Source organism: Arvicanthis niloticus, chromosome 3, assembly GCF_011762505.2.
Source record: "Arvicanthis niloticus isolate mArvNil1 chromosome 3, mArvNil1.pat.X, whole genome shotgun sequence".
NCBI classification, from domain to species: Eukaryota; Metazoa; Chordata; class Mammalia; order Rodentia; family Muridae; genus Arvicanthis; species Arvicanthis niloticus.
Genome location: NC_047660.1, coordinates 70,826,665 through 70,841,487, shown reverse-complemented (window position 1 = coordinate 70,841,487; position 14,823 = coordinate 70,826,665). Strand labels below are relative to the sequence as shown.

Genomic DNA, 14,823 nt, shown 5'->3' with positions numbered 1-14,823 from the left:
ACACAGGCGTCCAGCAGGGGCTGCAGACGACACGTTAGTCTGTCTGTCTGTCTGTGAAATGGCCTGACCCTCCTCACTCTAGCTCTCTACTCCCTTCTTCCACATCTCCACCTGATCTCCAGATGGCAGCATCTCTCCCAGGCTGCGGAAGGGTAATTTCACTAAACAGTACAGGACAGTACAGGAGCTCCTTGGAGTAAACAGTAGCACACATCCACACACACCCTGATCATTAGGGAATCTCTACAAATTAGCTGTCTTTTATCATTTGCTGAAGAAACTTGTAAACTACTTACAACACGTCCAGCTGCCTTTGCCCTCATTCTAAGACTGCCTGTGTACATGTAAGCAAATGTGTGCCTCACAAGCAGCAGCCAAAGCTCAGATGCAGGGGGTGGCTTCAGAACACAAACCACAGCACTTAAGACGGCATACATCCCAGGAACTACAGAATCAGTGAGAGGATGACGGAGCTGTGCCGGCAGAGGGTGAGAATTTTATCAAATAACAGTGATGGGCCTGGGCATTCAAAACTCTTCAATATTACATTTAAGGAAATAGACAATAATTTACTTCTAGAAATGACAATATTATGTGTTTTATTATGACGGATTGAGTGGGTTTGAGAAGTAGTTCAAAACAATGCACAGCAAAGCATCTTCATTTCAGAGTTTTATTGTGTTGCACTGAAGGAACAGCGGGGCGGTTACACAGTTCTCTCATTCATTTTTGAAAATCTAAAGTACTTGCAAATTCTTAATACCTTGACCACTGGATTAGAACAGTAAGCATTAATATAACCAGTTTCTTAGTAAATAATGTCTTACAAATAAAAACCCATTTAGAATAGCTTTAAGTGCATTCTTTACAGGTAATTCAGCATGTTTATATCACTTAGGCTTAAGAATTAAAGCAAGTGTATTACTCTGATGGAATGAGGAGGACCCCTCTCATGCAATACATAGGGATAATATTCAAGTCAACAGGGAACAAGATCCCACTCTTCTTACTGTTGTGTCCATATATAATCATCTACAGTGATAAGTGGGGAACCTACGATGTTCCCCACGAGTCAGATATACACTTTCAGTTCACCAGAAGCACCTCATATCTACAGCTAATTTATATTTAGATGGCATTTCAATAAAACCAAAATGAGCCCACCAAGTCCTCTAAGCAAAGCTTCCAACGGACTGAGGGTGGTCAGTAATGAATGCAATCACTTGGAGGGTTATGGCTGTTCCTTAAGAGTGCAAGTTCAACCTGTCAACACCAGAGGTAATCATTTTATATTAATTTATACGTAATTCCATTTAAATTCTTTATCCAAGTAGAACATATGAAAACAGTCTTTCCACAAGCAAAAAATGTGGAGACATTTAAAAAATAAGAAGTCATTTTTTAAAGTAACTGATCAGATTCCATAGGCTACTCTTGGAAACAGGACCTTGCTGGATAGAATCCCTTCATTGGTGGCGTTTTGCATGCACTTAACTGGACCAATTCTTCTGTGTTGTTCTAGGAGCTCACCAGAACATAGATCATGCTGAAACAAAGAGAGAAGCTGTTAATTACAACAAGTCATATAGACCTTATACAGCCGCTTTACACAGCCAGCTCACACATACTGTCACCGTCACAGGAAGACCACTGACATGCTGACAGTGATTTAAACTAGCATGGACAGCTGCCTACTGCCCCTATTTCTTTTCCGTTTTAGCAAGCTGAATAATGCAGCTGAACACTAGTGAGAACCAGAGCTCACAGAAGCGATGCAAACATCACTCGGGAGCAGCACCTAACAGCAGGAGGGAGCATCTCTGGAGATGTGGTCTGTGCCACAGCTGTTAGGTCCTTCATGGACATGATCTCACTCAGCTCTTCGAGCAGCCTCAGGTGGCCAGAGCTGTCACTGGTCCCATTTTATGCAAGGAAATGGTCAAACGAGGAACATCCCAATCATAGCCTACTAAACGGCTCTAGGCAACAGAAATGGGGACAGCAAAGGTGTGCAGCCTGCCAAGGGACAGCCATATGTGATTTAGGCTCACTAAGTGCCAAGCGCCATTCTATATCACAGTGACATTACAGAGGCACTGGGAGGAGCCAGGAGAGAGGAAATGTGACCAAAATATAGTACATGGAATTTTCAGAAAATCAAAACAAAAAACTTTAAAAAGAAAGAGAGGCACAGGGGATGGTGCAAAGTGCACATTCTTATCTCCAAATGAAGCTAAGAGCTGAGCACATGTGGAAACGTGGACAATTTTAATTTTTATTTTTTTAATTTATTTTTACACATATAGTTATTTTGTGTGTACTTATATCTGTGCCCCACAGGGTTGCCGAGGCTTTAGAAGCCTAAAGAGAATGTCAGATACAAATGGGACAGGAGTTACGGGCAGTTGTGAACCAACATGTAGGTGCCTGGATTTGAAAAATGGTTCTTTTTTTTTTTTTTTTTTTTTAATTTATTTATTATGTATACAGTGTTCTGCCTGCATATATGCCCACAAGCCAGAAGAGGGCACCAGATCTCATTATAGATGGCTGTGAGCCACCATGTAGTTGCTGGGAATTGAACTCAGGACCTTTGGAAGAACAGCCAGTGCTCTTAACCTCTGAGCCATCTCTCCAGCCCCAATTTTAAAACAAGAAAAGCTCCATGCCTTCATGGCCTGGGGAACATTCTTCACAAATGTGCATCTCCAATGCAACTATTTACACAGGTTTGCTCTTTCAGAAGTATATTTTAAATGCCTACTACATTCCAGGAGTATCTAGAAGTTAGCTAATAATAATAATAATAATAATAATAATAATAATAATAAAAATAAAGAACATGAAAATCAGGAAGAAATTGAAAAACAGGTAGAATTTCACCATTCAAAATCTTGTCACAGCTGAGATGGTGCAGCCTTAAAGGTGAGTGTCACAACCAAAAAGACAGAGCCTATTAACTATCCTTCATCTCTAGGTGCACGTAAGACAACTTCACAACGCAAACTTCCTTTGTCCTTGTCTATAATGGAAACCAGGATAATATAGAGACAAATATGAATAGAAGCTTAACAGATAATAAATGTATATAGAAGCTTAATTATTTCAACTTAAAATAGCTCATTTTTAGGATTTCTATTATTTTATGTGTCTGGGTGTTTTGCCTGCATGTTTGTCTATGCACCACATGTGTGCAGTACCCTCAAAGGCCAGAAGAAGGCATCGAATGCCCTGGAACTGGAGTTACAGATGGCTATGAACCTCCATGTGGGTGCTGAGAACCAGGCGGGTCCTCAGGAAGGCAGCTGCCAGGATCCTTAACTGCTGAGCCATCTTTCCTGCCCCAGTATAACTAAATTTAAAAAAAAGAAAAAAAGAAAAAAAAAAGAAAAAAAACTTGAAAATTAAAAGATGAGACCTCTACAGTACTGTTATACAGTATAAAGAAAAGTTCTCACTGCACTTTACCGGGTCCCATGCTAGTCTGCTGACATAGGGTACTCTGAAACAAAAGAAGAAAGAAGTGTAAAACTGTCCCAGCTGTCTTCAAGCTCCTGGGCCTTCCTGAGCCTGAGCAAACCTTTTCTAGCTTCATGCACACACATCTGAATGCTTTTCCATTGCTGTTCCTGAGACAGGGTCACTGAGACTTGTGAGCCTCAAGCAGTTTCCTGCCTCTGCCATGTGGCCATACCTGGCACATCTGATTTTATGTGCTATACCTACAACACTGGTTCACAACTACTGCACTTGTGCCACACAATGCAGTTGGCAACACCTAGAAACACCTATGGTTGTCTTGACTGAGAAGGTTTAGGGGTGCCACTATAATCTTGTGGGTAAAGGTCAGAGGTGTTGCTGAATACCCACAACCTATAAAAGTGCCACACAGGATAGAATGGTCCAGTCCAGGGTACCTACGTACAGAAGCTGAGAAAGCCTAAAGAAGGATGACACCAGCAGCCTGACCCAGGGCCACCTTGCTCATTTCACTTAGATCAAGCATGTCAGAAAACTAAGGGCAGGACACAGTTTGTTAAAAACCATACAGTGAGCAGTTGAAAACTATCTGGAAAGATGATAAAGTCATTTAAAGTATATCTAAATATTAACTCCAAATATGATATGCAATACGCTTTTATAAACCCATGCAACCCTAACCTCTCGATACCATTACATCATGGAAATGGATTATTCTTTACCAACAGTGTGCCTACAAGGAGGAATCAGTACTCTGACCCACTTCCTGACATTGGCTTCATGCTACTTGCAGGCCAGACATATGCCTGCATGGGGGCTGCTGGCACCATGCCATTACTTTCCCCATTTAAGGCAGCAAGTTACTCTACAAGGTGCTGAAGTCTGTACACGGTGAGGCACAAGGCCTAATCACGCCTTCACTTCTCATTTCAAACTTACCCGTATAGGTAGTAAAAAAATGCTAGAAGGTAAAAAGCTAGTTTGCACCACCCTTCCTTCTGACAGTAGGCTAGAATGTCTGCATTCATGATGGTCGTCGGGTCATAGAGGCCTGGGCCACTCATCACTGGTCTACTCATATACCTGAAACAGACACAGCCATTAGCATATGGGAAGGGTAATGGCCCTCAGATGGGGAGGGTCTTTCTTCTCTAGCATTTGCTACAGGGATTGGTGCTCCAGACATGGGGCACATCTTTGCTTGCAGATACAAACTTACTTTTACCATCTTAATCTTAAAACTAAAGACCATAAGACAGCCATACAGATCACATACGGTCTCTTAGATTTCAGAAATCCAGTAAAAACAGAAACTCAGGTGTTTTCTTTCTTGCTTCCTTCCTTTCAGATTTACTTTTATGTGTATGAGTGTGTTGCCTGCATGTATGCACGTGCACCATGTGCATGCAGTGCCCACAGAGGCCAGAAGGGGGTATCAGATCCTCTGAAACTAGATCTACAGACCATTGTAAGCTACCATGTGGATGCTAGGAACTGAATCCAGGTCTTCTAGAAGAACAGCTGGAGCTCTTAACGCTGAGCCATCTCTGCAGCCTGAGGTGTCTTAACATTTTATCTCAACATAACTTTCCATGTCTAGAAGGGACAGGACCTTCAACCAGAGCCCCAGTGTCCATCCTGCACCTGCTCTGCATCCCTTCCCTTTCTACCACGAGGAGTTCTTCTGAAAAGGTTCATTCAGTTCCAGACATAGTAGTACTTTATACCAAAATAGTCTTTAATATGTTTTCTAAAAGAGAGAGGTATGAGATTCTGACATACCCATTTAAAACAAAGCTTTCAACTTATGGGGAGGGAGAGAAAAACTCTATGTGGGTCAGACATTAACTATATAAACCTATGTAATCTAGTTCTCTCTATGAAATAGTTAAATGCTTTAGAGTATAAAGTAAGCATGAAAAAGATATACATTGTACATCTTGATCTATATTAAGTTTAAAATGGGCATAAGGCCTGGGGGTAATAACTTGATACTTGGCTCAGGAAGTGTTCTGAGGGCTAGAAGTGCTATATCTTAATCTGTGTGAATTTATATGTACATGTGTGCATGAAAATTCACTTAGATGTAAATTCACTTGGCTGTACACATCAGACTTGTGTGTGGAACCATGACTAAGGTCCTTTGAGGAATAACGAAGTCCTGCAAGGGTACTGAGAGCTCCCTGCTTACTGACCTGGGCTGAGTCAGTGCTAAATAACTTTCAACCTTCATGTAGACACACAGTATCAATGATGACTATATCAATCACAGCAAAATTAAAATTTAATTAAGGATATATTTTAAATGTATTTAAATATTACCTCCAAATATGGTATGCCAAAAGGGGCATATTGAGGCCCAGGGTAAGCCACTCTGCTGCACAGAGAAACATGACACAGAAGAAAGCATGGATGAGGTACTCTGGAAGCACAAGCTGGAAGGAAACACAGGCCATTATCACAGTGCTCAGCCTGACAGCTGCTCATCTGCAAAGCAAGTGGCAACCAAGTTTCCACTTAAAAACATCACTATTTTCTTAGAATCAGAAATCAACGATGCTACTGAGTGTTATCTCCATATCTGGCTTTTTACCAAAGTATGATTATAAGCAAACTGGCCAGAGGATAAGAAGCTTTCACTAGAAAAGTAAGATGAGAAATTTAAAACTCAAATTCTTAGAGCAGCAAATTAAATTGCGATTACCATCCAGATTGTTTAATTACTTGTAGGTAAAGTAGAATGCTTTTATTTCCATCACTCAGTAATAATAATTCAAAAATGAAATAACCTGAGCACATGCAACATGATAAAAAAAATCTACAAAACAATCTCCCATTTTTAAGTTTATGTGTTTTTAAGCCTTTAACAAAACCAAGAATGCTACATGTACAATATTTAGCAAGTCATATCACTTTCCCCCAAGTTATTCAATGGAAAGCCAACCGCCAACATCTCAGCACAGCTGGGGAGGACACTGAGGCACACAATGCGAGAGACACACTTTCTGCAATGCAGGAGGGAAAAGTCACAACTCGTAACCATGAAAGGGATTGCCAGGTTCCAGAGTTCCCATTGTCACTCTGCCTTTGGGTTCCCCTCTACTTGCCTATCTACAAAACGCTTCATGGTAAAAGACCATGAACTCAAAACACAAAAGAAAACAAGCCTTTTGATAAGTAGTGAGGAAAAATTCATTCAAATGGCATACATGCATTTATAAAATGATGAAGACTTAATGACTTGTTTAAACATTTTTTATCCTAAATGGCTCAATCTAATCTAACGCATTATTAAATAAAACATCAAAACTGTTTGATGACAATTCTAGCCAAAATCCCTAAGTCACAGATGCAAAACCCTACTTATCAACTGGCTTCACAGCAAGTTAAAACAGTGTAAATCAGGTCCTTCCTGAGAGTAGGCCACACACAGATCCAGAAGTAGTCAAATCACCCTGCATGCTCAAGCCTCTTCTAAAAGTTCCCAAACTACTTTTCCAGTACAAAGCCATATGGCCAACTAATTTTCCCCGGCTCTGGAAATCAAACCCACAATCACATTCTAGCCAATCACTCTTCCACTGAGCTTATCCCCAACCCAGTATCAACATTTTAATGAACATTATTTTAAATAAAATCCTAGAAGAGCCAACTAAGTCACTAACCTGGTATTTTCTACAAATTTAAGCAATATGATAAATAATTAAGATAAGCTCCACATATGCATATGTAAGTATATATGATATAGACCTTTAATTTAAGGTCAAATGTTTATCTAAGACATCTTTAAAACTCTAAGTCCAACCACAATAGACAAGAAAACACACCCCACAACCTTCACGGGAACCACTTCCACAGGGTCAGCTTAAATGACAGTCCGCTGCTTTAAACTCCTACAAGCCTACCTCAGCTCTAAAGCCTGAGACCCAACAAAACTGACTGCTTTGCCATCAACTTAGACTGAGGTGAAGGGGGAAACTTGAGAATCACACTGCCAATGCTCCTAACTCGTCCTCAGGGAGCGCTACCACAGGCCCTGCAGCTTCTACCTGTCCGCTTCTCAAAAATGTCCAGAAACTTTCTTTATGTGCTTCTCACCAAAATCAGAACTTTTCTTTCTTTCTTTCCTTCTGTCTGTCTGTCTTTCCTCTCTCTCTCTCCTCTCTCTCTCTCTCTCTCTCTCTCTCTCTCTCTCTCTTTTTCTTTTTTTTTTGGGGGGGGTTGCAGATACAGGGTCCTTCAGAGTCTTGGCTGTTGGTTTTCCTAGAACTTTGCTTTGTGGACAAAACTGGCCTTGAACTCATAGCTGTCTCTGCCTCCCAAGTGCTAAGATTAAATAAAGGCATGCACCACCACCACCTGGCTAAAATCAGAGATTTTCAATCATTCAGTTACCACAAAACTCATTCTATTTACAACCCAAAGGTCATATAAAGCCTAGTATCCAGAAAAAAATAATTCATGCAAAACATGGCTGAAATAATGAGTACTGAACCATGAAAAACTATATTCCCTTCTTAAGTTTTCAGTTTTAAAAATACTTGTCTTCCCCCATACTTTGGCAGAACTGTAAAACAAATTTCAATAGGGAAAACTGTCAGATGCACTGCTCTTCAGCCAATCATCGGCACCCTATCCAAATCCAACTCACTGGGCTGGAACAATGGCCTCCCCTCCTGGAGCTCAAGCACTTGTCTTTTCTCAGTATGAATTGCTTTCCATTAAGAAAAGCCAGAAAACACACACTATCTGCTACAATAAAATGTCTCCCTTAAAGTTAAATAAATTAGGAAAACATCAGGCTGTGTAGTTTATAACTATGGTCTCTGCCTTAACCTCTCTGACATTATTAGCCATGGTCAGAGTACCTAGACCTCACAGAGAAACTCAACCTAGTGTCCCACTCATGAGAACTATTCAGGTACCTGAACCAAATGCTCCAGGGAAAACACTTCTGTGCAGAGCCTGGCGCCCAGAGAGGTGCTCACTTGACTTAGCTCTGACCTCATCACTTCAGTATTTGACATGACAAACTGCCAGAGAACACAGAATATTACTAACAACTTAAAATCCCAGTTTCCTGACTTCTTGACAACTGGTTTTAATGACCGGGGCAAAGATGTTCTAGAGTGCACACCTGCTACTTTCCAACCAAAAAGCATCTTCTCAGTTTTTCTTCCTACAAGCAGGGAAGCCAGTATATTGAAACTTGTAGATGTTCCTACATAGTCTTACTGTAAAAGGTCTCCATTTACCTGGAAAACAAAGATAAAGTAGCAAGCTAGCTTTGGGGGCTTGTCCAAGCCAGAGCCTTGGGATGCCAGGGCCATGGTCTCCTCACTGTCTTGCAGTAGCTTTCAGGGTCAGCTGCTGCTTCCTAATCTGTTGCTTTATCACAAGCAACTCTTTAGCTTCTGGCCAATCAGGCAAAATCAAACCTACGGACCAGAGAAGAATCTTCCTTCAGATACCAAAAATGAGTTTAAAAATCAACCCAAAACACAGTGGAGCCACATTATCAATAAATCTATCACAGGCCAACAACAAACCTGTTTTAGAAATTGAGGTAGATACAATATACTAGAAATAACCACATAGACACTTGTATACAAACTTCTAGCTACAAAATTCTGGCATCTTGAGACCAAAAGATACCAAAAGATAGCATCCCCACAAACAAGATTCTGAGATCCAAGCACAGAGCTGAAACGAAGGCTAAGCGAGCAGCTGCAAGCACAAACCAGTTTCCACTAAACATAACCAAAGCTGAAACTAGATATGGCAGGTAAGTCCACACTACAGTCCACGTGTCTAAGTCACAGGCTGAGAATAATTTCCCCACTATTAATGTCATTTTATATTGACCAACTTTTAAACATTGTGCTAAGTAATTTAATATAGATGTGCCTATGGCTGTAACATAAAAATGCATAAGCATTTAACAGCTTTCCCTACTTGACTGGGCCAGCAAGCAAACATTTGCATAAAATGTGAAGTTTCATGAAATCATAAACCTCAACAGGCATGTGAACAAGCACACTGAGCAGAACAATACAGAGACGAATGCCCTAGCCCTCCCCACCAGATGATGTGGCATTAAAACATTCAACTAAAAAGCAGTACACACCTTTAGTGCAATTTTGACTCTTTTAATCTTTTTGACCTTTTCAACTGTCTTTGGCCGACAATGTAAAAAGCAGATTGGAAGAATGTTAGTATGACAGCTGACAAGATCTCTGGCAGATTAATAACACAACAGTCAAGTGTAACACGAAAGAGAACTTTATTCTGCCTACTTCAAAACATTGAGATATATCATGCTACCAAGACTAATGGCCTTTTTAAAGTTATAACAAGTTAAAAGCAAGTAAGTTTTTAAAATCTAAAGATAAAAGCGGTATCATTAACTTACAGGGTTCAGGGTATTACACTGGTCTATAGGGTTCTTGTAATCAGTCTTCAGCTCATCAAATGCTATGATCTAAAACAGAATTACAACAGTTAGGACCACTCACTTTAATAGAAAGCAGCAACAAGCCTGGCCCAACCATAGAAACATCACTGAATAAACCAAAGTGTAACATTTCAGTACTGATCTACACAGTTACTCGAATGTGCTAAAAAGAATGAGAATCAAATTCAAGACCTGAAGACATGTCATCATGACCACACCATTGCCTACATCATGGCTACATCATGACCACACCAAGCATGACTACATGATCTGCACACACTGTGACCTTAACTGCTGTTTACCCAATGCTTCTAGGCAAGTTGCTTTCTCTATGTGACATGAGCTTTTCCTACTCATACAGCTATCTATGCAAAGTTTTCCTCATCCTGACCCCCGCTTCTGTAGCTGTTCCCCGTTTTCTTTGGGCAGAGATTACTGTATACTTGTCTGCATCTCTTCTCTTGTAACCCAGCAGCATGGCATCTTCCACTCTGAACACTATATGCGCATGCATGCCTGTCTGCCCCAGTGAAGTGTGTGGCTTCAGGGAGAAAGACCACTTGTCTGTGCAGCCTTCTCCCATGGCTCAGTACCCTGGGACTCTAGAGTGGACACAAACAATTCAATTTATGACCAACTGCACACACTGATGAAGCTGAGTTTGCCCATGCTTCTAGGAGAACATAATTGTAAGCCTGTGTCTCAATACCCTTACACAGACCTTCAAGGTTAAGATGACTTCAGACTCAAAGGTGGAGATCCGTACCACCTGCAGCATTAACTCAGGTGTCAGGAGTCAAGGCAGAGGGTTCGTGGGGACCCTTCCGTTGGTGCCGCCAGCCACACTGCCTCTCTTGTCTTTAGATGTGCACTGCTATTTCACTCCTAGCTTTCCTTGTGCTCACTTCTCAGTCCTTGGTTTCAGAAGAGCACAGGTCTCTCTTACTCTCTAGAAGTGTGTAAGATGCACATCTTCTACCCTTCTGTACTAAATCTCTAAACAGGAATAGGAGATAAAAATAGCTGAATATTAAAATATAACATCCAAGGAGACCAGGAAGTTGAGAGGGGGTGGCATGGGAGGAGACGGAGGAAGAAAAAGAAATGGAGGGAAATGATACAATTACATTTTAATTTTTAAAATGTAAATAAATAAATAAATAAATAAATAGATAAATAGTTACTTGAAAAACTAATATTTTAAAAATCAAAGCCCTCTTGCTCAACCAGAGGCTATGCTGGCTGTCAGCACTCGAGTGTCTGGTACCTGTAGAACTGAAGCTCTGAGGAAATCCCCAGGGATTCCACAACAGCACAAATGGGGCCTTAAACCAGGTGTGGAGTCAGCTAGACAATTTACACCATATCTTTTCACTTGCCTGAAAGTGATCTTTTACAGATGCCAGAGCTCACACATAGAGGAGGGGGAAGAGCAAGGAGTGCAGTAAGCACAGGAAAGCCCCAGTTTCCATGTGACTTTTAAGCATATCAGTCTATTATTTCTAGGATTGCAAAAATAAAATCATTTCAAGTTAAAAAAAAAAGATTAAAAAATCTAATATTCACAGCAGCAAAGACTTTATTCTGTACATTACTATGGCTCAGGGTCTAAAATATTAATTAATGTACAGCACATTACTGAACAAAAGGAAGCTTTTAAAAATAGAAAAAAACACTAGTCTAAAAAATTTTAATGTACAGAACTCAACAAAAAGGATTTTCTTTGTTACTGATTTCTAACACAAAAAAATGTTAAAAGTATAAATGTGTAGTTTGAAGGACATAAGCTTGATCAGTTATGAATATTAACAGGCAGCTACATCACACTGTACAGAATACTAAGTCTACTTTAGTAACAGAAATTCAAGACAAGAATCATAACTGCAATACTTGTATTTAGCAGGTAATTTCAAATACACAACAAATTAACACACAGCCATCTTTGAAGGCAGGACTTCATGTAACTCAGAATCAAATACAGAAGGAATTCAGGACTTCCAGAGATCCTGTCACCATGCCCCCCATGCTGGGCTTACATTTATACCCCATGCCCAGTTTATGTGGTGGGATTTATTCAGTACTAGGAAGTGTAGGTGTCTGTGCATGTTAGGCAGGTACTTTGCCAAGAGAGCACATCCCTAGTCAAAACTAACTTTTAAGATTGAACAGTTTCTTTCAATTGGTTTCTAGGGATCTTTTGAGTAAAAAGGTTGCTGAACAGGTTTCTAATAATGTACAACAGGTGTATCTTTAAAATTATTTCCCCAAAAGCATAGTAGTTCTCTGAACTAAGGAATCCCTAAACCTAAAAGTGCTCCACTCACCTGTGCTACAACTTTCTCTAACCCTGTAACAGGACTGAAAATTATCTATTTCATCTAGACACACTCCTTTCTAATAAAATTACCCATTTTTTTTTATTTGCAGGTGTTTCTTAAACCAAACCCAGAATGTGGAAAATGTGGGAAAGTGCCCAGCTCTCTCCCATTAATCTTCACCATCCCAGAGGACATTTATAAAAAGAGCAAATGACTTAAAGTTACATTTGCAGATGGAAAGGAGCCAGACACTTTAGCTTCATCTGAAACAACGGTGGGGCCGGCTCACATTCCTAAGCTACCCTAAGCTTCCTGTTCCACAAAGAGCAGAAGATGCTCTTCAATCTTTGGTTACAACTAATGAGCTTCCTGAAGTAGCAGCTATTTCTGCCACAGTGAACATCGGACCTCAGCATTCCCCAGCCACAGGCAGACAGGCTCTAAATACAATCACACTGCTTAGCAAAAGGGGCCCGTGGTGTCTATCACTCTACTTCTGAGACTTCTGCAACAGTTTAATCTGCTGCTGTTAAATCACGCACAGGATGATGATGAAACCTGACTTAGTATTCACAGGAGGTTGAACCCGCCCCATCATTCAAATTACGCTATTATTCCAGAAAGTACTGGGAGGGCACTAACAAATGAGTTCAACTTTTGAGGACTGCTGATCTCCAGAGCGCTCTCTCAGTGGTGCTAAGCGGTAGAGACACTCAAATTCTCTGTCTCAAATAGAACTGTCACCAGGGACAGAGCACAGTAAGAATGTATGTCCACCCTGCAAGGACATAGGAGGAGCCGAAGGTTTCTGAGTTTTTTCAAAATCAAATTAAAACTCCCTCTACTAAGTCAAGCAGCCCAGACCACAGAGGTGGCTTGGGAGGCTGTCTCCTGAAAAGCTCTCGCGATCCAAGTATGACTTAAAGGGAAAACTCGGAGATCTGGCCAACGAAGTAATCAATCCAAGCTGCCTCAAAGTTCACCAGGAACTCGTCTCCGAACCACGGTGTTCTACTAGAAATTTGCCCACTGAGTGCTGCAAAGCAGAGTTGGAAATGCAGCTAAAGTAGCTTATAACTATCCGATTTTGGCCGTGCTCCGAGGAAGCCTTAAAAGGCAATCGGTAATTCAGGGATAAAAATTAGGAAAACTTCACGCCGAGAGTCGCCGCTCGGTGCGCACTGGGCATCCTCCCCGATGGGGGACGCGGACAACCAGACTCCGCGGGCCCGGGGTCGACAGGGTGCCGCCCGCCCCGCCCAGCCCTGCTCCCGAATAGCGGAGCGCGGCCTGTTCCCGCACGCGGCGGCGTGGACACCGGGACCCCGCACGCCAGGCCCTCCGGTCACCTAGCCCGGGAGCGCGCAGCCCGGCGTCCACGGCCCTAGCAGCCCGGCCACGTCCTGGCGCGCGCCGGCAGCCAGGGCCCCGCGCAGACGCCGGCCCGGAGCTGCAAGAGGCTGCGCTGCCGCTCGCCCTCTTTCCCCCTGCCCCGGCTACTCACGTGCCAGATGGCGAAGAAGATGAGCGCGGCGGTGAGCAGCAGCGCCAGCATATAGCAGAAGGCCGCGAAAGTGAACGCCATGGCCGGGGAGGAGCTGCCGGGCGCGCCGGGGCCAGCGGAGAAAGGCGGCGCACGGCCCTCTGGGTAAAACCATTCACTTCCCCCGGCCTCAGCCTCCACCGCTGCCGCGGCCTCCGCCCGGCGCGCCTGCGCAGAGAGCCGCCTGCGCGAGCGCCTCCTGGTGGTCGGAGTTTGCGTGGCCCTTCTGTTGTCCGCACAGTTGATTTGTCCTTCATTCTGTAGTTTTACTCTTTGAATAGCCATTAAATGAATGTCTAGTTTGTTCCAGAGACTAGACTTCTGTTTGAAATGCAAAAGTAGATTTTAAAAGTGCCTGTATTGAAAGGATTTAATCTACTGCCAGAAACGAGCGACTAACTAATGCTGTTATAACCCTGTAAACTGGGACCTGTTCATGCTATGGTCAAAGGCACCCAGCCCAGGAAAAGAGAAGGGAGTGCTGGTAATACAGGAAATGGCTTGAATGAGCAAAGGCCAGAGGTGGAAAAGGGAAAAAGAAAAGGAAAACCATGTGTCTTAGATGCAACCAGCAACGGATCTGTTAGTGGAACTTTTGTGACCGAGCACTAAGACCTACATTCACAGACAGCAAAATACGCTCAGTTCAGGAGCTCAGGTTCACACCCAGACCCCTCCCCCAGCTTTTCAAACATTTGTGCTTATCACAAGATTTCAAAGATTTTGTTTTTCCCATTGCAACCCTGTAACATCATAAAGACCACAAATTAGAAAGGCAGTGGTGGGAAAAAAAAAAAAGAAAGAAAGAAAGAAAGAAAGAAACAAAATCAAAATAAAATTTCTACAAAACAGCACTTGTTTCATTTTTAATGCTGGCTGCAATCTACAAGACCAGGTCATCACCTACTAGCTGACAATAATGGAAGGAAAACTCTTCAAGGCTTTTAAGCAAAAAAGACACGATAAATTGGCATTGAAATGTGTTCACATGCGCAAACTGTGTAGAATGGTTTAGAGGGTTATGTCCA

At 42.0% G+C, this 14,823-nt stretch overlaps 1 protein-coding gene across 1 annotated transcript; it reads right to left on the bottom strand.

The window, feature by feature from the left end:
• Positions 1-659: 659 nt before the first annotated feature.
• Cnih1 (cornichon family member 1) lies at positions 660-13,956 on the bottom strand. Its single transcript, XM_034498495.2, has 5 exons — positions 13,757-13,956; positions 9,893-9,961; positions 5,803-5,915; positions 4,420-4,563; positions 660-1,546 (listed from the first exon to the last, which is right to left on the bottom strand). The coding sequence occupies exons 1-5, from the start codon at positions 13,835-13,837 to the stop codon at positions 1,519-1,521; spliced, it is 435 nt and encodes a 144-aa protein (XP_034354386.1). The 5' UTR covers positions 13,838-13,956; the 3' UTR covers positions 660-1,518.
• Positions 13,957-14,823: the final 867 nt, after the last annotated feature.

Excerpts from the sequence above, each read along its gene's own strand:
- Cnih1 (XM_034498495.2), bottom strand. The coding sequence starts at position 13,837 with ATGGCGTTCACTTTCGCGGCCTTCTGCTATATGCTGGCGCTGCTGCTC. Across the intron at positions 5,916-9,892 it reads AGTGTAATACCCTGAACCCT|CTTGTGCTTCCAGAGTACCT; the intron begins GTAAGTTAATGA and ends GTTTCCTTCCAG. Across the intron at positions 1,547-4,419 it reads TTTTTTTACTACCTATACGG|CATGATCTATGTTCTGGTGA; the intron begins GTAAGTTTGAAA and ends TCTTTGTTTCAG.